The sequence below is a fragment of the Amblyomma americanum genome, chromosome 9, assembly GCF_052857255.1.
Source record: "Amblyomma americanum isolate KBUSLIRL-KWMA chromosome 9, ASM5285725v1, whole genome shotgun sequence".
NCBI lineage: Eukaryota > Metazoa > Arthropoda > Arachnida > Ixodida > Ixodidae > Amblyomma > Amblyomma americanum.
The window spans coordinates 4,497,246-4,522,651 of NC_135505.1; the positions used below are offsets into that span (position 1 = coordinate 4,497,246).

Below are 25,406 nucleotides of genomic sequence, written 5' to 3' on the forward strand. Positions count from 1 at the left end.
TCATGGATTGGCTGTTTACCAGCAGGGAAGCTGAGCCGTAGCAGTGAGCTATGCTGTTTTCCTGGAGTTGTGACACGTGCTTGTGTTGAGTGCAAAATGAGGAAAGGAGAAGCCTGTTGGAGAGGTTTTGAGCGCGCGAAATTAGGGTTGAATGGTTTTCAATATTGTGACCAATAATTGATTTTTGAGCAGATTGTTGCAATACGAATTTCTTTCTGATTTAGGGTAATCTAACCTTTGCTGCTAGGGCGCCTCCCACGAAACTCACTCGCTACTTTCCCAGTATGAGTCTGAACACGTTTACTAATGGGTTGTAAAGACGAAGATGTGACAACGAGGTACGCCGCCGTTCTTGCCAGACCACCATCCCATCCCTTGAGCCCTTTTCAAGATGCCACTCAAGCGCCGCCAACTTCGACGCCCCCGCCTGATTTCTCGTATCGGGCTCAGGTGGCACAACCGTCGCCTCGCTTCACGCCGGCAGTCTCGCACTACGGTCGTTTGTGGCGTATTCGCGACAATAGGCCTATTTGCTTTGCCTGCGGCTTCGCCGGCCATGTAGCCCGCTACTGCCGTAGACGTCCTTCTTCGCCTGCTGACGTCCTGCCACCACCATCTGCGTATGGGTCTTACATACAGCCGTCCAGCGTGCAAGCGGACACATTGCCTCCTGCCTTCTCCACCAACCGCCAGGCTGCCACCTCTCATCGTTCCTCTTCTCCGCGGCGCCGTTCCCTATCTCCTATGCGCCGTCGGGCCAGCCCTTCCGCTGCGGAAAGCTAATGAGCGCAGTTCCCGAGGCATGAGCTGCGTCCCCTGGGAACTCTACAAGGCCTCTGCTCTCACCAACAAACGTTATTGATGTTTTTGTCGAAGGTGTTGCAACCTGTGCTCTCGTGGACACCGAAGCTGCTGTCTCAATTATGGACGCGAAATTTTGTCGAAAACTGAAGAAAGTCATGACGCCATTTTCGGGAGTTTCTCTTCGCACTGCTACCGCCGAACAGGTCGAGCCGCTCGCAACCTGCACCGCACGAGTCGTTATTCAAGACGTCTTGTACATCATTCAATTCCTGATCCTCTCCTCTTGCTCCCATGACGTAATTCTAGGATGGGACTTTCTTTCTGAGCATTACGCCGTCGTCGATTGTGCCCGCGCCGAAGTTACTTTCTCTGCCCTGCCCAACGCCTACCCGGCCGCACCGTCTCCTGAATATCCGGCCAAAGTACACCTGTCTCACGATCTCGAGCTCCCGGCAAATTCCTCTGTCCTTGTATCCCTCTCGTGCGCCTCACCACGCAACCAACCTGCTGTAACTGTACTCTTTACCCCCTCGGAGTTATTTCTTCGCCGCAAGAACATGCCGCTACCCTTCGCTGTCCTCACGGTGACCTCCGGAACGACAGCCATGCTCGTCAGCAACCCTCTCTCATCTCCAATGACCCTGATTCATTGTGAATGCCTTGGGTGCGTCGAACCGGCTGAACTTCTGCAACTTGACGACAACCGAGAAACTGCTCTCCCGCCATCGCTGGACTCTCTTACTCCTGTTCTTCTGTCACCCCCACCGCCCTCTGACATTCTGTATAGCGCCATCGATCAAGATCTCACTTCTCCCTACCGTGACCAGCTGTTCCACCTGTTACACCAATTTCGTTCATCGTTTGACGCGTGCCAGTCTCCCCTCGGGCGTTCTTCACATGTTCACCATACCATCGATACCGGCTCCCATCCACCTCTGCGACAGCGTCCATATCGTGTGTAAGCGACAGAGCGTCGAGTCCTCAACCAGCAAGTGGACTACAAGCTCGAGCGTGGGATTATACAGCCGTCGCACAGCCCTTGGTCATCCCCGGTCGTGCTGGTTCGAAAGAAAGATGGCTCCATAAGATTCTGTGTGGATTATCGCCGCCTAAACACAATAACTAGGAAAGACGTTTATCCTCTACCACGCATCGATGACGCCCTCGATTGTCTGCAAGGTGCGGAATTCTTTTCGTCCCTGGATCTGCGTTCTGGATACTGGCAAATCCCCATGTCCAAGTGCGATCGTGAAAAAAATGCTTTCGTCACGCCCGACGGACTATACGAATTTAACGTCATGCCATTTGGTCTTTGCAATGCCCCCGCAACATTCGAACGCATGATGGACACCGTCTTGCGCGGCTTGCGCTGGAAGACGTGTCTTTGCTACCTCGACGACATCGTTGTTTTCTCGGCCGACTTCCCCACACATCTGACTCGTCTGCGCCAAGTGTTGACCTGCCTCACCGCCTGCGGCCTGCAACTAAATTTGAAGAAATGCCACTGCGGCGCTCGCCAACTGACCGTACTCGGCCATGTCGTATCCAAAGCGGGCATCCTTCCGGATCCGGCAAAGCTTCGCGCTGTTGCCGACTTTCCAAAGCCCTCTACTCTCAAAGAACTGCGGAGCTTCATTGGCCTCTGCCCCTATTTTCGGCGCTTCATCCGAAATTTCGCTACAATCATTTCGCCTTTGACGCGGCTTCAAGGCCAGAACTCCTTGTCGTCATGGTCCTCTGAGTGCGATGAAGTTTTTGTTACCCTACGTCGACTTCTTACTTCACCTCCCATCCTTCGCCATTACGACCCTAACGTCCCGACAGAAGTACACACGGATGCTAGCGGCGTGGGCATTGGTGCTGTGCTCGCCCAGCGAATACCAGGATTTCCAGAATACGTTGTCGCCTATGCGAGCCGCACGCTGTCCAAGGCCGAGATCAATTACTCCGTCACAGAAAAAGAATGCTTGGCCATTTTGTGGGCGATAACCAAATTCCGACCATACCTCTACGGCCACCCCTTCGACGTAGTCACCGATCATCACGCTTTGTGCTGGCTGTCATCGTTGAAGGATCCATCGGGTCGCCTTGGCCGCTGGGCTCTGCGCCTCCAGGAGTACGACATTCGAGTCGTCTATCGCTCTGGCCGTAAGCACTCTGACGCTGACGCCCTCTCCCGGTCTCCGCTGCCTTCCGACACTGCGACCATCTCGAGCATTGACTCCGAGCTGTCCTCGTTGCGCCCGGTAAACATGCTTGTGGAACAGCGCAAGGACCCCTGGATTACATCTCTCGTGCACCATCTGTCTGGGCCCCCTACGGCAGCTGCCTCTCGCTCACTTCGGCGACAAGCCCGCCACTTCACTCTGCATGACGGTCTCCTCTATCGTCGCAATTGCATGCCCGACGGTCGAAAATGGCTCCTCGTCATCCCTCGCCAACTACGAGCTGAAGTCTGCGCCTCTGTCCATGCCGACCCCCAGACTGCTCATGCTGGTGTTTTGAAAACCTATACTCGACTTCGGCACCGGTACTACTGGCGTGGAATGTACAGCTTTTTACGCAAGTACATTCACTCATGCATTGCGTGCCAACGCCGAAAGTCTCCGTCACAGCGCCTTTCTGGCCCATCGCAGCCATTACCTTGCCCGGCCCGTCCCTTTGATCTCGTCGGCATCGACCTTTACGGGCCCCTGCCCTCTACCCCTTCAGGTCACCGTTGGGTTATAGTCGCCATAGACCATCTCACGCGCTATGCTGAAACGGCGGCTCTTCCGGCGGCTACAGCGCGAGACGTGGCCTTCTTCATTCTCCTCCAGCTTATTCTCCGCCACGGCGCCCCTCGTGAGCTTCTGAGCGACCGCGGCCGTGTTTGCTTTTATCCGAGGTTGTCCAGGCGCTTCTGCAAGAGTGCCGCATCGTTCACAGAACCTGCACAGCGTACCATCCTCAGACCAACGGCCTCACCGAATGGTTTAACCGGACACTCGGTGACATGCTCACCATGTATATCAGTCCCGACCATTCCAACTGGGACCTCGTTCTTCCGTTCGTCACCTACGCATATAATACCGCCGTCCAGTCCACCACAGGCTATTCTCCGTTCTTTCTTCTTTACGGCCGCGAACCTACAAGCATGCTTGACACCATTCTTCCCTACCATCTTGATGCATCTGACTGCGCAACTGCTTCTGAAATTTCCAAGTATTCCAAGGAGTGCCGCCAGGTCGCCCGTTCCCTCACGTCCGCTGACCAGAATCTCAAAAAGAGCGTCGGGATTCCGGTAGTCAAACTCACGTACCCCTTTCCCCCGGCTCACTTGTCTGGCTCTGGATCCCTGCTGGCTCTCCTGGCCTGTCGTCCAAATTCCAAGCCAAATATCAAGGCCCTTACCATGTTCTTTCTCAACCTTCCCCTGTGAACTATGTCGTCGAACCACTGACACCCTCCTCTGACCTTCGCCGTCGTGGCCGTGAAACGGTGCATGTCAGTCGCCTCAATCCTTACCAGGACCCCTTGATCTGCACTACGCCTTGAGTCGCCAGGATGGCTCCTTTTATCCCCGGGGCCATTGTAAAGACGAAGATGTGACAACGAGGTAGCGGCAGTGCTATCGCTGAGCGCGTGCTGCTGCCGGGCTCTAGAATAACCGCAGACGCCTAGAATGCCTCGTTCTGCGCCTGGTTCTGCCTTCCTGGTTCTGGTGGTGCCTGAGCTATTAAACCCCCTTTCAGGGTAAACACTAGCTAAGTGTTGTTTAGTGCGAAAGCTCTGCTTATGACTAAAGCTGCAAAAGTCGGGCCATCGCGGAAGCCTTGAACTCGAATAAATAAATAAATAAATAAATAATAAAAATAAATAAATAAATAAATAAATAAAACATTGACGCGACTGGGATTCGCACCCGCAGCAGTGCGAACAGATCAGCTTCGCTGCACGAGAGTAAACTATGCAGACGCCGCAGCCGATCATGCCTCTTGTTTAACTGCATCACACTCTCGCGCTGTGCATTGCACTTCGTCGTCTTCATCAACTTTAATCTGCGGCGTTAACAGATCAGCGAGATCAGGGGTCATATTCCGAATTTGTGTCATAATACAAAGCCTCAAAATCTGCCGCAGCGGCCACGCTTGATTGGTCGAAACGCCGGAAGCGGGTGTCGGTTCGGTTGCGATTGTGAATGGCGGCAGGATGTCACTGCCTTGCGGTTGCCGAAGTTAAACGTCCAGCCCAGCTATTGCTCTTTGCAGAGAAATGTAGCGCGACAAATGCGACAGAAAAAAATTTCAACCCCAAGTTTAGTTTCGCATCACATTCCACAGTAAAGGGGTAATATCAAAGCTGCTTTATTTATTTACCCAATATACTTCAACAAATAAAAACAATAATTCAGGTACTCTTTTCTGCACCGTATAGGCCTGAGGTGTGTCCTCAAATAAGAAAATATTGCGCTCAAATACGCATGGCTTTGCAGTGACAGAAGGGGGCAGCTACAGCCGTCGATCGCTGATGGCAAATGAAAAGCAGCAAGCTTGTTCGCACAACACGGCGTTTTTAAATTTTCTTGAGGGTAAAAGGGAACGCAGAGGAAAATTTGTGGCATGCACTCACTGGCTGCACAATGCGGGCTCTTTGTGGTGCTGAACCAAGACGCCGTGACGACTAGCCGTCTGCGGCATCGTTGAACGTAAGTTGGGGCTGTGATCGGACGGTTGTGCAGACAGTAATTACTATTTTAATTCCTTTTATGCAGGCACTGCACGAAGCGCTAGATGCCGCTGTTAGGTTTCTAATGCTTCTGCAGCAAATAAATATATTGAATGAGCTAAAAAATCTTGCCGTGTTTCTCTTCATATATGTGCTGGGAGACCTCGCAGACGTTTTCATAGGTTCGTCGTGGAACGAAGCGCACGCATGCCTACACTGACACATGAAAACTAACTTGCAAGCTAACTCGTGCAAACTAACTTGCAAGCTAACTCAGTGCAGATCCACACCACCGCGGCTATCGAGAAGCGTAAGGTACGACGAAAAACCACCTCTGGCATTTAAAACGCGTCGGTGTAGTATCGCGTAGCTGGCTTCTAACCATTCGTGCACATAAGCGGTTTCATGCGGCCAGGCGTTAAACATGATCATATGCAATTATGATGCAGCACGCTTAAACAGCTAATAGAGAGTTCTACAATAGGAAATATACTACGTTTGCGCGCATTAAACACCAGCATTTTGCGGGGCATTATGGTTTATATTACACCATTCGACGTACGCAGACGAGATAACTCCGGTGATACGGAGATAGTGGCGCCATCCGGTTTGAATTAAAAGAAAAAATTTTACAAACCCATGCTCGTTAGGCCCATGAGCTACCGAATCGTCCAACGAAATAAAAAACGCACCAAATGTATCATCCATCCAATTTTTTATTGGCAAGATAAGTCTAAGCGAAACATCGTACCCAGTTTATGGCCAGTTCACGGGCCGAAAAACTCAGTAACACAGACGAGTTCATTTCGAAGCGTGAGGCTCCACATTAGATCACGTCGTGATATTGGCGGTCCTGCTATGTGTTTGACATAACCGTTTGGTTTCTTCGACCCTTTTTGCTGCATCCGAACCACCACATCCACTTCCGACGTTTCGACCAGTAAGTTGTGGCCACTGCGGCAGATTATGATGGTTTTTACTATGACACAAACTAGGAATACGGACCCAGATCAGCTTAACCTTGACTAGAGTTTAACCTGTGTCTAATATCGTTGCCAGACGTGCTCACTACCCAGAAAAGCAAAACCATGAACCAAACAGGCTAAACACATGCTTTCGCACGTCTACTCCGCTTGACTACGATAAAACCCTGCAAAATTTTATTTTATTTTCGGAAATATGAATAAGATTGTAATGACATTCTGAATAAATAACAAGTTGCTAAAATGGCTATATCACGTGTGCTCAGTGATTTATATGCAACAAATCGTCAGGAATTATTCCATGTGTCCGCGATTTTATAGTCCCTCTTTCACATTGCATGAAATACAGAAAGCGCTATCGCTACTGTTGCAGCTTGAATTATCAGGAGTGAATACGCGGACCTATCATCCACATTCCTGTATAGTACAATAAAAGTTGGCTATTTACGGGACTGCCTCAAAGCTGAGCACCGCATGAAAAGCATTTCAGAGCACATCAGACTTTAAAAATTTACATTTTCAAATGTACACTGACCAGCAGGATAAAGAAACCAAGGTGGTCGAAATTTCCACAGCACTTCACTATGGCATTGCTCATTTACCTGTCACTTTGGGACATTAACCCCCCGCCCGTTCTGATCACAAACCACAAACAGGGACAAGACGGCTAAATGCTCTGAACAGGACTTCAGCTGCCTCTCAAGACCAGCTTGTTCTATGGTCTATCTCGGAGACCTTTTCGAGGAAACTAAAAATCCCGTATCCTCAGTTTCAAGCAATTGTTGGCGCACAGTTGTTGGACTGTGGCAGAACCACAATGCCTTTGCAGGCAGATTATCCGACGATCGAGTCTAAAGTTCCAGGAGAACAATACAAAGGTCCTGTTTCCTTACTTCGTTGTCGTTAGGCTTTACCTCTTGTGAAATTCCGCAGTTTGTCTTGCCCACATAACACACGTGCTGCGAACAAGAGGGCCAACGACCCGCTTTGAACCATGATTCATGCAATCGCAACGAAAAGGCAGATTTTTTTTATTCTTATCTTCCGTAATATGCTACATATTTAATGCCTACACCCATGTCATTCGTCTTATCTTCTTCGTTGAACCTCTCTGAGTGGGACCTCCGCCGTCTCATTTTGGAGCACTCAACACGTGTGACATGCCGGCAAGTCTACTTGCGGAAGTCTACTTGCGGAATCTTGAAGGGGTGAGTCAAATTGTCACAACAGGGCAAACGATCCAGCAAAAATTCCGCTTGTTGTATGGTGCACTGTAACCAGTGCGTTCTTTAAATGCTTAATGGCAGGAGTGACGAAATTCCGAGGGCCCCTGTCACTAGGCCAAAAAATAGCCTGACCACTTTGTTTAGGTTTCTGACACGTGGCAATTGCCGCACATTCGCCGTAGCTTAATCGCAGCTCCGCGCCGCTTTCGGACATTGACTGCTGTTTCGCTGGCCATTTCACTTTTCTTTTGAAGCAGTTTCGCCGTTCCAAGACCAATGTGTGTCCCCCTTCCCCCCACCGCACCCTCTTCCCCCGCCCCTCTGCAGGAGCTCTCCTCAAAATATAAAAAAGAACAAATGACGTTATCAGCGGCAGGCAGCAGCGCGCTACGTGCGATCGCACCCCCCCCCCCCCCCTCCCTCGCTACCCTCATCCCTCTGGCTGGAGCTCTCCTCAAAAGATGGTGGTGATGTCGCGGCATTATTTTGGCGCGTTGCCAAGGTCTGCGCTGTGGACGGCAGCGAACATTGAGGAACTCCCTAGGCTGGAAAACAAAAAAAATTCTGGCCGACAGGTGGGGGGGGGGGGGGGGGGGGGGCTCCTTATGCGAGTGGGTCCCTAACGCGAGTAAATGAGTAAATACGGTACCTTGCAGTGAGCAAATGAGAGCATTTAGTGCACTATGTATGAACTGTGCTGAACAGTGTGGTCCGTTTAGTTTTCCCTTGGTCACTTGTTCTCTTTTCCACAGCGACCTCTCTTTAGGATTTTCTTTTCTCTCGCTTTTAGTGCTCTGAAGGAGCCCAGCTTGCTGGCTGTGCTGTATGGGCTCTGAATTGACATTATCAGCTTCATTTTTTCTCTCTGTCGCACCGTTCGCAGTGTGGCCCTTACCAACACCATGAGCACGTACACGTGCATTTTTCACTTGGCCGCAGGCAATGTGTATGTGACACTGATATCTGGCTGCCTCAGATCTGCGTGCTTGAGTGCACATGCTGTGATGCTGCATCAGTTAAAAACTGTTGAAATCCAAATTTGTCAACAAGCAGGTGCACTCCATGCTTCTACACGCCTCTTCATCTGCTGGGGGAACACATTGCATAGAAGTCCAGGCACGCCGAAGCCAACAGGGGGGGGAAGAAGCCCAGCTTTATTGAGCAGTGCGCATTTATGCTGAAAGCAGCAAAAGAGGGAAAGGGAAAGTTCTTGCGTGCATGTCAGATACATTTTATGCACGCGCTGCGCAGGCTTCCGTCGCACATACGATACACAAGCGACACATTTCATACGTGCGACGCAGAGAGCCGGCCATCTCAGGTCTCTGCATCGCATGCACCCATGCATAGTATGTATTTTTTTCCGCAAGAATTTGTTTCTTCATAAGAACGCTTCCCTGCAGCGAAGCTTTCCTGCAAAGGGGCTCCCTTGCATGAAGCACTTTTAATATTTTTTCTTTCCTGCTTGTCTTAAGAGTGCTGCGAGGGGGCTCCATGAGCATCACTGACCGAGTCACCGAGGTTTGCAGCCATTATTAAACTTCCTTTTAACTGACGGGCATGTGAGAGCTTTCCGCTCAAGCTGGTTTTTTTTTTTTTCCAAAAGGCTACTTCTCTGGACTAGTCGGTACATTTCGCAGAAAAAGGTACAGCGCAAAAATAGACAGGTCTAAAGGAGCAGACAGACACAGGCCGCTGACGCAAATGCTGTGCTGCGCAGTAGGAAAGGGTCCTTGATTGTTAGCTAGGAGAGACACTTTTGAAGATAAGAGACAAGAGCAAGTTGCCATGTGCCCTTTTCGCTAACAATGACCCGAAACGTACATGCATTCGTATTGGGTTTTGCCGAAAAGAAACTCTACAGAGTTAAGGCTGAGCTTTTGTTCACAGCTGCCGCAAGCTTGTCCAGGCCTAGACTCTCACAGTTTTGCAGAATTTCCTTTCTTAGCGAGAACGTTTTTGCAGGCTAGTTGGCGCATACGTGAAAGGGGTTTAAGCGCGGACAGACAAACGCAGGAAGAAACGAAGTGACAGAACAGAGCGCTGACTAGCAACTCGCACATTTTATTGACCAATCAGTTGCTTATATACAGCAGCTGCTCAGATCAACAAAAGAGAATGGCAGGATAACGTAGGAAGCAATCAAAACAACTGATATCCCGTCATCGCACAAAGTGAAGGCATGCAACTAGCTCTCTTACAGTGCTAGATATTTCAGTTATTTTTATAGCGAAATTGTAGGGTTGCTGACACACGAGCTACCGGACTTGGCAATCTCATCAGCTTCGATAATCTCTCCTCCTAGCTCCATCGTGCATCTGCGCTGCAGCACTGTATTATCTAGCCTCGGAGCACAATTACTGCATTTGTTTTTCTGTTCAATTATTTTACTACCCGGATTATTTCTAACATCTGGACCGCAGCGGTGGCCGAGTGGTTGAGCATCCACCTCGCATGCGGGAGGTGCGGGGTCCGATCCCCAGTGCCACCGGGTACCTACCGGTGATACAGTGGGCACAAGCATTCCCCTGGCCTGGTGCTCGGCTAGTAAGGGGTGAAAATGCTTGGAAAATGGGCCTTTGATCCCACCTCGAGTAATCAAAAAATATCATGTTCCATGGCTCTCTTTGGCCATAGATCCTCTTTCGCCATAAAAATCCGTAATCATCATCTACTTCTAAAATATTTTGCGTGCTCCCTTAACCTATAGTTTAGGCATCTCCTGGTTTGACCAATATACCGCTTACTACAGGTCAGCGGTATGAAGTATATGACATTCTTCGAACATCCTACGAAGCGCATTTGGTCGCGCTTTGAACAGGGTACGTGCAAGTCTTCCGCATTCACTCTCCTGCCAATTCTGGAGAGTTTTTCAGATGATGAAAAGACCCCCTTGACGCTGCCCTGGCCCCAATTTTCTTAAGGTTGAGGGAAATACCGAGAAGGTACAGGATAACTGCCACCTTCTTTTGATCCATTTGATCAGACCAACAGCTTACTGGTTTGTTCAGCAGAACTTCGGCAACTGACGTGAACAAGGATGGCTTGTAAACTGCGCTTGAGAGGCACTGCATCTGACCCTTGATGCTGCGTACTACTTAATGGGAGCGCTCGATAGGTACGATTTTATGGTGCCTCTTTTAACCAACTTGGAGCGTGCGGAGCTGTAAGAGAGTAAAGGTTTGTTGCCTATTGGTTCGAAGGCCCAACAAACACGTCTACTTGAAAAATGAAGCCCTAGACCTTAAACCCTGATGCAATCTTTTTCCGGTAATTCGGAAGTTCCGGTAATGTTTTACCTTTTTCGGTCAAAACTTTCCTACTAGGAAAAAGTTTTCATTGATAGCATCTTGGGCTTTCTTATGGTGAACTGCCGATGGTAGAATGGCAAAGCCTCCTTGTTTGTGTGCCAAAAGTAGCTTGAGGTCCGCTTTCTTGAGAGAACCGGTTAGCTTGTGTAAATCCAAGCCGTTTTTGCTTACCGTAGTGGTGGAAAAACATTCAATATGAGCCTTGAATGTGCCGTGGTGCCGTGCGATGCGCACACCAAATGTTTTCACGTTGTTTGTCCTATCTGAGAAGGTGTCTCAGCAGAGTTTGTCTTGATGGCAGTCTCCTGCAATGTTGAATTTGGCCAGATTTTCGAAGGTCTGTGGGGTGTGTCTGCATTCCCTTTTTTTTTGCGTGCACCTTCGGATGCAAAGATGAAAGCCTAGACGCACAGTGTTCTTTGGCATCTTATTTTGAAAGGGGTGAAGGTTTTCTCAACCTAAAAAGTTTGAGAAACCCTGGCTTACGGGAACCTGTAACACGAGTGCGGTTAAAAAAAAAACACTTCTGGCAGCTGCTAATGAAAGGCAACTATCGTTAAACTGAAACAACAGTGAGATATGTGAGTGTAGCGCAAATTGGGGCAAGGCCAAAGAAAGATGCACACAACACAGGCGCTGTGTTGTGTGTGGATCACCATGGATCACCGTTACCGCCTCGCCTAAGTTTCTACCCTTGTCAACAGTGCGAACTCTTAAGTAGTGTCGTGGTTCTCTATTTGTTGCAGGAGTCAATAATGGACTTCTACTGGCACTACTCGAGCAAGGAAGTAATTGACCAACCGGTGAGTGAGAAACTGCTGATATGCTGGCCATTTATTTTGCTTGTGTCGGTTTAGTTGCCACTGAAAGGAATTTACAAACAAAATGACTACATTTTAAAAGCAAGTGGGAGTATCTTCTGTATTTTTCAACCTTTCAACAGGGCAAAGACAACTTCTGCAGGGCCATCACAGTTGCCAAGCAGGTGTTCAACACTCTCACAGAATTCATTCAGGTGAGCAGCGGGCAACCAAGTCTCTGCTTGTGCAAAGCAGACTCTTTGATGTGGTACTTTTGTGCACAGGATGGGAAAGAGCAAGCGGAAAATTTTGCGATGTCCCCAACTCCACTTGCATACAATCAGTTGGCCCACCTGAGGGCAGTGTTCGCGATACCATTAGCGCAGCTGCGGTGAATCTTCCAGGAACACTGAGGACAATCCAGCCAATCCCTGAATAAGCTGCCTGGCAGCGAAGGACGCATCTGTCAGCAAGAAGAATGATTTTCCCACCAGTCAGTTAAGACTCGTGCTTAGCGAAGAGGGTGGGCTTTGAAGGGAGCGGCAGTCTAGCGTATCTTTTGAACCCGGTGTTTATTGTTAACATCTTTGCTGTTAAGTTGGCCTGTGACACCTGGATATTGTTCTTTGGTGTTTTCTGCCTTATACAAGCTCCACTGACGGCGAGAATTGTCTCTGTAATTAGAGTGCAATAGATACAGGACAACTAGGATGCCCCTGCAAAATATCGACAACTTGAGTCGACAAGATCCTCCCAAGCAGGATCGGAGTGGTTCTTTAGATTTTACGATTCCAATTCATCCGAGCTTCCTGACGTACATCAGTCTGTCTCTTTTGCTTTGTGTGTTTTTCAGACTTCTTGATTTAAATTTTCGCATAGTGCTGTTCAACAGGGTTAATTAGAGAGACATGGGAGAGGCCTTTACCCTGCAGTGGGCATAATGAGGCTGATGATGATGATGCTGTTGAAACGTGAAAAACAGTTGGGGGGTTGCACTTAGATTGAGTTGTCCTGAACCTTCACAAGTTTATCTGTATATCTTGAGTGGATAATCATGTTAACAGTAAGCGAAGGTTCTTTGCTGAAAGGCAGCTTTTACAGTAAAAAGCCACAGATTTGAAAAAAGAAATAGCCTGAGCATTAGAACTGTGAGATTATCAAATAATTGAAGACATGAAAACATGACTATGAAATGCCCAGTGCACATGTTATACTTTCAAAATACTGGGTCCTTCTAAGACCTAGTACGTTACTTTTGTTAAAATCTCAGCAGCAACAAAATTTAATTATATTGGTTTGGTCGACTGACTGATTAATATTGTATTGATTAAATTATATTGCTTAATGGCCGCGGGCCTAGTGAGAGCGGTCCAGCCCGAGCCATAACCTGCTTCTTCTTCTAGTCCGTGGCAGTATTTTTAAAAAGTGCTCGGTGCCATGCATCTGTAGGCAGCTGCATAGAACCCGGCCTCTATAGTAAAGTCACTCGGAGCAACAAAATTCTCAGTTGTTGGTAATGGCACGGGTCTCAGGGCACTGTCTGGTAATTACTTGGTTACTTGCCAGATATATTGTTGGTTTATAAAAGAAACTAAGAAATACCTCTCATCCTGCTCTTATTGTCCCTTTATGTTGTAATTATTTATTTTCACTCATCACGTTTTCGATTTCGTGTGCGTCTTGTAAAGTACCCCATTTGGACAAATATATCATGGCTATAACTACTACAACGCATTTGATTTGATGCAAAAATCAAATGGCCTCGGTGTGATTTCAAAGGCAGCCCTGCGTGCGTCACAGGCAAGCGCAGCAGTGCCGCTCACACAGTGTTGCCGCGTCTCTGCTTCATGCAGCTGCTGCCTCGAGCGTAGTGCGGCCTGTGCTGCGAATGTTCGCCCTCTTGTTTCCTTCCCTACACCTCATTGCACTTGTACTGTCTTTACTTTCTGCGTTCGTAGTCGACTTTACTCTTTTTTGTGTGCTGTTGGAAATACTAGATTCCCTTCCTGATGTCGCCTCAAGGCACGGCCCACTACCCCCTTGGTACAGCCTTCCCACTGTATGTGACTTCACGTTAGCACACCTCCAGAGAAAGCAGACACCACACGAGCACATATTGCAGGAATACTGAGCACTGCAAGAAATATACGCGAACTACACGGATTGTTATACTGATGGCTGAAAAAGAGCAGGATATGTTGGAAGCGCAGTCCTAGAAGGAAACTTGGAAAAAATATTTAAGCTGCCAAACTGCGCATCCGTTTTTACAGCGGAATGTGAAGCTGTCTCTGTAGCTGTAGGCAGAATAATAAAGAATAACATTCAAAACATCATAATATACACATATTCACTTAGCGTGCTCATGGCATTACATTGTATAAATGCAGTCAAACCATTCATAGGAAGCATATTACACAACATAGAAAAAGTCAGAACACAGGGACACATAATAAAAGTCTGCTGGGTACAGAGCCTGTGCGCTGCACAGGCTGTCAGTCGTGCAATCAAGAAAGTCAGCGTGCCCCATAGAGGCTGCATGAAATTAATACACAGTAATCCAAACACTAAATGACGATTAAACCTTGGACAGAGAAGTAAATAACAAACTGCATTTGGTAAAACCCTTATTGGGCGAATGGAAAACCTGTAGTCACCAAGAACGTTTCTTGGAAGTAATTTTATGCCGCCTTCATATTGGACATACACACCTTACCCACAACTTCTTACTCACAAAAGAATACAAAACTATTTGCGAAAAATGCGGAGATGAAATTACAGTGCATCACATGCTATTCTCATGCACAGAACTTGAGCCACTAAGGAAGAAGTATTTTACTCTGTTCTACAAAGAACACATTCCCCTTCACCCAGCATTGATTTCAGGTCAAGATGCATTTATTGGTATCCCAAATGTTTTTAGCTTTCTAAGGGAAGCAGGTCTCCTTGAAAAACTCTACCTTCCTACATATGGTGGTACACCTCAACCAATTTCTCTTTCCTGAGAAGAGGGCTGAGGTTTTTTTTTATGTTGATGGGTTGGGAGCCTCGAGATCTTTTCCAGGGCAAGGATGATTGCTGAGGTTACCGGACTCTCTTTAAAGCTTTCACTAATAGCCATTCTTTAAGTTTCTTTACTTGCGCATTACTATCAAACACGAACAAAAGTTTTTGGCCATCTACAGCACTGATTGGTTTTCACGTTTGTAAAATCCAGCAGAAAACAATTTTCTTACACCTTGAGTTTGGTACACGATAGCCTTAGATGCTAATGCGCCATTAAACCCAACACAACACAACGCTCTTTTTTTTTGTGTCCGCCGCGTGCTTTGCCTCACAGCCGCATGGTTTTCGAAAAGTTGGCTTTTTCTTGCAGCTCGCGAGCATGGAGGTTAAGCCATTTCAAACAGCGCAGTTTTTATCGTTTTCGATATTCGCCGCAATCCACGGGGAGTACGTCGCCACGGCCAGACGCTGTTTACTATGGCCGTTTTTTTATTCAAGATCTCTTTATTGTACCGATTTTTTTAGTTATTTTAAATGCCAGCTGTATTAAAAGGCATCATTGCAGGAGGGGGGGGGGGGATACATATTGTTTCCGTTAGGCCCGCATAAAAAATGAACGAAAAAATATATATTGGCACAAAAAAGGCAAGTCCCGCCGCGGCGGCTCAGCGGTTAGAGCACTCGGCTACGGAACTGGATTTGCTGGGTTCAAATCCGGTTGCGACAGCAGTGTTTCGATGGAGGCAAAACGCAAAAGCGCCCGTGTGCTGTGCGATGTCAGTGCACGTTGAAGATCCCTATGTGGTCGAAATTATTCTGGAGCCCTCCACTACGGCACCTTTTGCTCTCTTTCTTCTTTCACCGCACCTTCCTGTCTTACCTACAGAACCTCCGCGAGATATGAGACAATTGCTGCGCCATTTTGTTACCTCAAAAACCAATTTTCCAGTTTGCCCAAAAAAGCAAACTTTCAAATAGCGACGACAATGAAACTTACAAGCAATCCACCATTCTGTGTTTTTCGCACGGCCCCTGTGCGCATGCGTGCCTCTCCTCCTCCAGCTCCAACTGCGCATGCGATGCCGTCCACTTTTGGTTCTGAACCGGTTTTTGTTTGGATGAGCGCTCCTCTGCCCTCTTTCTTCTCCCAATAAGAGGCGCCTAACTACACGTGGTTGGCTTTATGCTCCCGATTATAGCCCCTTGATGTGCAGCATGCGCACGGTTTCCAACCAGCTTTCACGGATGGGTGGATGGAAGGGAGGAGCGTCCCCTTTGAAACGGGACAGTGGTAGTTGCCACCATGCTCAGTTTTTTTTTCCTTTATTTTTGTTTAACTCTGCTGTAAGTTGTTAATACAATTCGCCATTTTCTTTAAAATACGTCTTCTTACACTTTAAAACTTATGTCACCTCTCTGCTTTTGCGCCACCAATCCTCCAATCGCTTTTTGCTAATTTCCACCGCAGATATATTTACATGCAGAAATTCGTCAGAATTTTGCCAGAGAGATTCGTCAGAAGCTCTGAGCTGTTGATAAGCCAAGAAAACTCAGCGGTAAGGACAAGGTGTCCCTATTATATAACAAACTAATTATAAATGGAGAGGCTTTTGGGTAGTTTTAGGATATCCAGTCTCTAAATAAACTAATTAAGGAATGACCAGTTTTAAGCAATTGGTAGTCCCAAAATTCTGAATGCCCTGTTCTCTTAATAAACTGCCAAAGCATTAAAAACAAAATCGATGTGTTTTATGGTTTGGTACAGATGCTTAACCCAGACAGTTTTTGCTACGGAATCATGGTTAGACGACTCTGTAAGAGACGGTGAAGTGTTTCCTTCGGGTTATCAGATATTTAGAAAAGACAGGATCTCTAGAGGCGGCGGAGTATTTATCTTAGTTAAGGAAATCTTGCAGTGTACAGCAATTGATGTCGAAAACAGCGATCAAGAATCTGTAAAGGTTTGTAGGGGGCTAGCTGGTTGTACGTACTGAAACTGGGGAGCGCTATATTCAAGACAAGGGGACAACACCACATAAGAACACCACAAGACACGAGCGCAAACTTTCAACTGAGTTTATTCTCGACATGGCGCATATTTATACGCATCTAATCATGGGACACACAATCATAAAAGCGTTAGAGCCAGCCAAGATATCAAAACAATCACCTACACCATGCGAGATATAAGCTATCCTCGCAAATCATGCATTTCACAAATGACCGGCTAAAACCATTTTTTTCTTTTTTTTGTTAAAACCACAGATGGGTTGCTAACGAACCCAGCACCTTCCTTTTCCGGAGCCATGCAGAATGCTTCCCACAATTCTCTTGTGGTCTTGTCCTTTGATTTTAGAAGAACAGTCGTTTGGCATGGCTTCGGAAAAGGAAGGTGCTGGGTATAAATATGCGCCATGTCGAAAATAAATTCAGTTGAAAGTTTGCGCTCGTGTCTTGTGGTGTTCTTATGTGGTGTTGTCCCCTTGTCTTGATTATAGCGCTCCCTAGTTTCAGGATCATGAATCAGTTTGGCGCAGGCTCCTGACTCCTGATAAAGGAACGATAGCGTTGGGTTTAGTTTACCGTCCACCCAGCGCGCGACAACAAGTTATCACATCACTAGATGAGACACTGGCTGCACTTCCTGATAATCGCATTGAGTTAGCAGATGACTTTAACTTTCCAAATTTAAACTGGGATGAGAGCATGCGCTCAGACAGAACCTTTTCAGCATTTTTTGACATGGTTTGCAAATATGGGTTTGATCAATGCTTCGTGAATGGCACGCGCGGAAATAACATCCTCAACCTGCTATATTGCGATGACCCGAGTGTGGTTCATGATGTTTGTGTGTCACCTGGTATTAGTGATGATAAGATTGTAACTGCAATGCTTACTCTGCCACAAATAATTCCTGCTAGCCATGAAACTCGCAAAGTGTATGACTACACCAGAGAAAATTTTAACGAAATCACCTTAGGCATGGAAGCGAAGTTCCAGGCTTTTTTTGCAACATTCGTCTGAGTGCAGAATTTCTATGGATTTTTTTTTAAAATAGAGCTTTCAACACTGATTGAAAAACATGTACCTTTCAAATACATCTCAGATAAAGCAAAAGTAAACAAACCGTGGATGTCTTATGATGTTAAAAGGAAGATAAAACAAAGGACTCGTGCTTACCAAAAATATAAAAAGAATCCTTCAAACAAACTTGAGCGCCGTCCTCAAGAGCTACATACAGAATATATCGAAGCTATCAGTACAGCAAAAGATATGTACTTTTCTGGACTAGCTGAATCTATTAAGACAAATACAAAAGCTTTTTGGAGCTATCTAAGAACGACCCGCAAGGAGAGGACGGGTATTCTTCACAATGGAGTCCAGATATCCGGAAGCAGCGCGAAAGCGGACTGTTTTAACAATTACTTCCAATCAGTATTTCTAAAAAAGAAAAAAGGAATACTTTTCTAAGTACTACTTCCAGTGTGCCAAACATAATGTCTCCAATTACGATTACACTGGAAGGTATAAGGAAGTGTCTCAATTCTATAAATGAAGCCAAAGCCACTGGTTCAGACGGAATCTCTCCGAAGATACTCCGAACCTGATCTTTCATTATATATCAATACTTACAAATCATATTCTGCAAAACCCTCGAAAGTGGCATACTCCCTAAAGATTGGAAAAAAGCCTATGTAGTACCAGTGTTTAAAAGCAGTTCTAAATCCTCCGTAACTAACTATAGGCCAATTTCACTCTGTTCCATATGTTGTAAAGTTTTTGATCACATTCTTTATAGCAATATAATTAGGCACTTAGAAGGAAGCAATTTTTTCTTTCGAAATCAGCATGGTTTCCGCCAAGGAGTGAGCTGCACCACTCAGTTAATTGACCTATTTCATGAGCTTGCAGATACTGCCGCAAAAAGAATGCGTACCGATGCAGTCTTTCTTGATTATCACAAAAGATTTGATTCCGTATCACATGATCTGTTAATACACAAAATGAGAACTCTTAACTTAGATGAAAAAGTCATCAAGGTGTTTGAAGACTGCCTGAACGACAGAGCGCAAAGCGTAGTTATTGATGGCAAGAATTCTAGTTTTGCTCAAACCACCTCGGGAGTGCCGCAGGGCTCTGTGCTAGGACCGCTACTTTTTTAAATTTTCATCAATGATATCGCTTCAAACATTTCCTCACAAATGAGACTATTTGCAGACGACTGCGTTGTGTGCAGAGCCATTTGCAATCAGCCTGATATAGATGCACTCCAGCATGACCTAAACATATAGCTTTCTGGTGCCAAAACTGGGAACTTAGCCTGAATGAAGACAAATGTTACCAGGTAACATTTACTAAATCTAAAATCAGTAGTGAACCCACCTACAAAGTTGGGGATTCGGTGCTAAGAAAGGTGAATGAAGTTAAGTATTTAGGTGCTCTTTTGACGCATATCTGTCCATTTCTAGCCATATTACCACGACTGTCCAAAAATCCCGGGAAAATGCTTAGCCTACTTACACGAACCCTTAGGACTGCCCTTCAGATTCTAAAAATTACAGCATATAAGTCGCTGGTAAGGCCGCAATCAGAATATGCGTCCGCATTATCAGATCCCCACAAGCGGTACCTGATTGATAAAATAGAAGCCATACAAAACCGCGCTGCCAGATTCATATCAAGGCAGTACTCCGGACACTGAAGCGTTACAGAAATAAAGAAACAAGTCGGACTAGAACCGCTACACATAAGACGCCAAAAGCACCGCTTGAAACTACTACATGCAATATACACTGACTCGACAGGCATTGACAAGCTTACATACCTCAAACCACCCCATTATGTTTCAAACAGAAGAGACCACAGTTTCAAAATACGCGAAATTACCTGCAAAACAATCTACATGAAGTATTCATTTTTTTCCCGTAGTATTTGTGAATGGAATAATTTGAAGTTTGACGTCGTGGGTGCTCCCCGAGATGTATTTTTAAGTCTAACAAGTGATTTGTAATTGCACTGTTCTTTTAAGCCATTGACTGTGCGCTTTGCCCTAAAGCGCATGCATGCATGTTTTGTTTTTTGTCTTTTTTTCGGTTCTACTGATATTGATGCATTGCACCTTTGTTATCCATCCCTTTTGGGGTTATTATATTCACGTACTCGTAACTTTATGCTGTACCCACTCCCCTGCTAAAATGCTTCGGCGCTTGCAGTGCGTACTCTAAATTAAATAAAATAAATGACTATTGTATCTCTAAACTCTAAGGCCTCAGGAAGGGTGACTGTGCCTGCTTCGACATCGGGGTGGATACCATCACATTTTAGAATGAGGTGTTCTATTGTTTCTACAGATTTACCGCACATAGCACATGCGTCATCTTCTTCGTTAAATTTGTTTCTGTAGCTGCGCGTTCGAAGACACCCTGACCTAGCTTCAAAGAGGAGGGCACTGCCTCTTGAGTTATCATAAAACGTTTCCTTCCTGATCTGCCTTTTCCAGCATCGATATAGTTCTACAGCACGCTTCTTTTTCATTGAATCTATCCGATTCTTACCTTCGACGTTTTTAACCTGTCGTTTGATGCTCTTTCTTTCTCCTTCCTCGTCTCTGGCAAACTTACTGGCCAGCTTTCTAGTTCGTTTCCGCCACTGTGTGTCAACGCTCTTTTTGTACAGGTATTTAAATACCTTAGCTGCCCACCTGTTATCGTCCAATTTCCTCAGGTGTTTTTCGTATAATACTTTACTCTGAGCTTCCCATGCTTCGAACGTTGCCCAGCCCATATCCCCCTGTACTGCCTCGTTTGTGGTTTTCCCGTGGGTACCTAGTGCTAATCTTCCAACAGTTCTCTGATTTACTTCTAATCGCGACTGAACTTCAACCCTTAAGCATAGAAGCGCATTCCCGAAAGTAAGCCCCGGCACCATTATTCCTTTCCAAATACCTCTGAGGACTTCATACCTGTTGTAACCCCACAATGCCCTATGTTTCATTATCCCGGCATCTCTTCGCCCTTTTGCTATGAGAGACTGTTCGTGCTTTTCCGTGTACATATGCCCTTCGTTTACCCATACCCCGAGATATTTGTATTCGGCTACTCGGGGTATTTCATGGCCTTGTATTGTAAGCTCATTATCAGTTGTACCGTTGAAAACCATCACACCTGACTTAGTTGCGCTAAATCTGAAACCTAGACTGTCTCCTTCGTCTCCACAGCAATTCACCAAAATTTGCAAATCTTCCTGGCTATCTGCTAACGGTACAATATCGTCCGCATACATTAAACCCGATAGTCGTTGCTCAACAACCTTTCCACCTAATGTGTATGACAGATCATAACCTAGATGACTTCCTTGTAGCCTTCTTTCTATACTTATCATATAAAGCATGAACAGCAGCGGTGATAGAGGACAACCTTGCCTTAATCCTTTGTGACCTGGACAGTTGTACTCTTATTTCCTTCACATGTTGTTTCTACTTCTTTTTCTCGATATATTTCCTGTAGAAAATTAATTACCTCATGACCGACACCTTCACCATTTATTATGTTCCACAGGAGTTCCCTGCTCACGTTGTCGCATGCACCGCTTATGTCCAGGAAGGCTAAATACAGAGGTCTGTTTTCCGCCTTAGCTATATCTATGCACTGGGTAAGCACGAACTGGTAATCATCTAAGCGCCTACCACTTCTGAACCCTTTCTGAAGTTCTCCGAGTATTCTATTACTTTCTACCCATGACTGCATTTTTATTTTCAACGCCCGCATCGACAGCCTTTATGTAACTAACTGATGTTATCGTAATCGGTCGGAAGGATTTTATATTCGTCTTATTGCCTTTCCCTTCATAAATCAAAATCATTTCCCTCTGTTTCCAGCTGTGCGGAATTTGCTAACTTGTTATGACTGCCTCCAATATTTTTATCAGCGTTTCCTTGCCTCTTGGGCCCAGTTCATTATTTAGCTTGATTGGAATTTCGTCGATCCCTGCAGACGTACATCTTGGAATGTTTGCTTCCGCCGTTTTCCAGTTAAGATTCGCCAGTTACACGCTGTTTTCTATTGTGCTGTCCTGTGTTGCTCCCTCATATGGGGTGATTACTCTATCGTCTTTCTTAAATGACTAAGCTATAACTGATGAAATGTAGTTCACAGTGTCATTTCCCTCTAAACATTTTCCCTCGGCATCGTGAATCAGTTCCTCCTTTCTGTGATTCGCTTTGCCCAGCCAGCTTATATGATTCCAGAATTTTCTTGGCCACCCTTTCTTTGCATCGCGAACTGTGGCCAGCCAGCGATCAGAGGACTGCTTTATTTTAGCCTGGACGAGGACCTGCACTTGCTGTTTCTTTTGTCGATAAGGTACAAATTTTCGGCCTATTTCCTCTTCAGATGACTGCGCCCTCTTTGCTTCTCTGTGTTCCCGTGATGCCAACCGTCGTTGTTCGATGGCCTCCCTAATGTCCTTATTCTACCAACTTCGTGGCTTCCTCTTTTCTCTCCAGCGGTTTACTTCTTTTACTTTTTTATTTTTTTACTAATGCGTAGTTCTAACTTATTATAATCCCTCTTTTCCATGGGATGTGTCTCTATAGCTTCCTCTATTCAGGCCGCTATTTGCGCTATTTGTTCGTCATTTAATTTGGCGTACTCTTTTTGGACCCCTCTTCATTTCTCTTTTGAGCAGGGCTCCAAACTGTAGACTAATACGCTTATGATCACTACCGAGGCTGTACTTCCATTCTTCGTCTAATTCCATTATTGCGAGCTTGCTATACATCCCCTGCGAGATTAAGCAGTAGTCAATGGTTGTTTGCCTGTTATAGGATTCCCACGTGATTTGTCCTTCACACTTAGTTTCTCTATTTACAATAACTAGGTTGTGTCGCTCACAGAAGTCTAGCATCAACTTCCCGTTACAATCTGTGTATCCATCCAGATCCTTGTTGTGGCCATTCATGTCCCCCAACAGAATAATATCGGCGCCTTCTCCAAACTGCTTTATATCGTCATTGAGACACTTAACTAGATCCGTGTTCTCTTGCCTGCATTTGTCCCCTGTCTCTAAATAAACTACTCCTAGCCACGTCCTTTTACCCGCAATTGTGCCCGATACCCAGACATGTTCTTTGCATGTTGACTTTATTCTTTGCCAATTTGTTCCTTGATGTATCAGCATACCTACTCCTGTTCCCTTCCTCTCCGTTGTTGTTCTGTTGCTCCCTTCCCAGACGGAGCCATCAATAAATAGTGCATCTTCTAGATAACTGAGATGTGTCTCGCATAGCGCGTACATACCTACTTCTTCGTCCTTCAACTGCTGTTCTATCTCTAACCACTTCGCTCTCTTTCTACCACCTTGCATGTTTATGTACCTGATCAAGGTGTTAAATTTCTTTTTTGTAGTTTTCTTCCTGAACCTCCTAGTGGCCATTTTATTGGCGTCAGCCTCCATTACTACACTTTCTACATTTCGTCTACCTACTTCTATGCCCTGAGCCGCAGTGGACCCCCTAAATAGCTACTGCCCGGCCTGCCAGGCGGCACTTGATCTCGGCTCCTAGCCTTCCATTAAAGTGGATGCCATCTCGTGTAAAGTCTCGGCCATAGCCTGCTCTATGCACTTCCCTGTTTATGTCTGCCACTTCAAAGCATTTCTCCTGGCTTAACTTCCTGTTCTTGAAGTTTCCGCTTCTCTGCCCTCCCTACCTGCAGCTCTTTTTCTAGGGCATCCGTACGTAGCGCTAGGCTGGTGTTCGCTCCGTCAGCCCTGCCCAGGCGTGCACTTAATACGCAGCATTTGCACATAAAATCTGCGCCTTCGGCCTCCTCTACAGATTCGAACCCGTGTTTCTTTCAAATTCACCGACGCCTCACAATCCTTGCATTTAACCTTCAGTTGCTTGACCATCTTAGCAGCACTCTATTATTACTACCACAAAATGCTAGAAAAGAAAAAAACCACTTGCAACAACGTGCTCAAATAAAACTCTGCCTTCCGCTAAAGCCAATTACCTAGAAAGGAATACTAACTGCCTGTATGAACCAGTTAACTCACAAATGAGCCCTGCAAATAGCTGCCGGCCGGAAAAGGACCGGTCATTAGGTCACTGACCTGCTGTTTCACGAGCCCTTCACCTAACTAGCCTAGATCTATACTAGCCCAAGTCTAAGCTCTCAAAATATTAAAGGAAAGAACTCATCGATTTGTCGTAGTCACGGCGTTCTCGCAGTCGCCTGTCCGTCAGGTCCCGGTCACCACGCGTAATCCGAAGAGCACCGAAACAAGGCGCGAAGCGCAGAGAGACGCGAGCGCCATCTCCTGGCTTAACTTCCTTATCTCCCGACTAACAGGCACAACGTGCTTGGCAATATCTCCGTTCCGTGCTTGCCCTTCCGGCTCGGTGCACACCACGATCTGGACCCACACCCACTCTCTAGAGGGCGCCACACCTTGTGAAAAAGGCAGATTACACATCTGACCACAGAGCACTCGAAATGACTCTTCAGTTAGGCATTCAATAATTTTTCGTTGTAGTTGATTCAATGCTGAACGGAAAAAATTAGCCATGAAAGAAAAGTTCGAGAGTTATTTTCTCTTTTCTCACTGATGTCTTCCCTCTTAGATATAAAATGAGGTAAAAAGTAAGCGATGAAAAGTAAAGAAAAATGATAGGTGCAACGTTAAGAACAGGAAGAGGGCAGAATGGGTCAGAAATCAAACGTTGGTTAATGACATCCTAGTCGAAATCAAGAGGACGAAGTGGGTTTGGGCAGGGCATGTAATGCGAAGGGAAGATAACCGATGGTCCTTAATGGTCACGGAGTAGATTCGAAGAGAAAGTAGGTGGAGCAGAGGGTAGCAGAAAGTTACGCGGACAGAGGAAGTTAGAAGTTTGCAGGGATACGGTTGGCGCAGCTTGCAATGAACAGGGTTAATTGGAGAGATGGGCGGGAGGCCTTGCTCTCCAGTGGGCGTAGTCAGGCTGATGATGATGACTCAACATGCTTAGTCCAAGTTAGTTTACATGAAATATGGTTTGGTTTATGAGGGTTTAACGTCCCAAAGCGACTCAGGCTATGAGAGACGCCGTAGTGAAGGGCTCCGGAAATTTTGGCCACCTGGGGTTCTTTAACGTGCACTGACATCGCACAGTACACGGGCTTCTAGAATTTCGCCTCCATCAAAATTCGACCGCCGCGACCGGGATCGAGCCCGCGTCTTTCGGGCCAGCAGCCGCGCGCCATAACCACTCAGCCACCGCGGCGGCCCGTTTACATGAAAAATGACCCCAAGGTATTTATGCTCGCGCACCCAAGATATGATAAAAAGTCCTCTATGGAAGGTAATATGGGACTGCGGCTTCTCATTACTATATCTGACTTTTTAGTTTTATCTGAATTTATTAGAGTGTGGTTCTACTATATAGAGACCCAAGCAGCACAGGTCATTGGCCCAATATCGCAACAGGATGGTCAAATCCTGGTCCTTTGTGGGGCCAGCTTTGCCAATACAGTTCCAACGTAGGGCCAATTACTTGTGCTGCTTGGGGAATTGGTCTGCAGCTGCTGA

At 46.3% G+C, this 25,406-nt stretch overlaps 1 protein-coding gene across 1 annotated transcript in view; it reads left to right on the plus strand.

Moving 5' to 3' along the window:
• RyR (Ryanodine receptor) overlaps nt 1-25,406 on the plus strand; it is a 1,185,515-nt gene that overhangs the window by 914,682 nt on the left and 245,427 nt on the right. Inside the window, 2 exon segments of the mRNA XM_077638630.1 lie at nt 11,778-11,834; nt 11,975-12,046. Coding sequence (XP_077494756.1) covers nt 11,778-11,834; nt 11,975-12,046 — 129 coding nt within the window.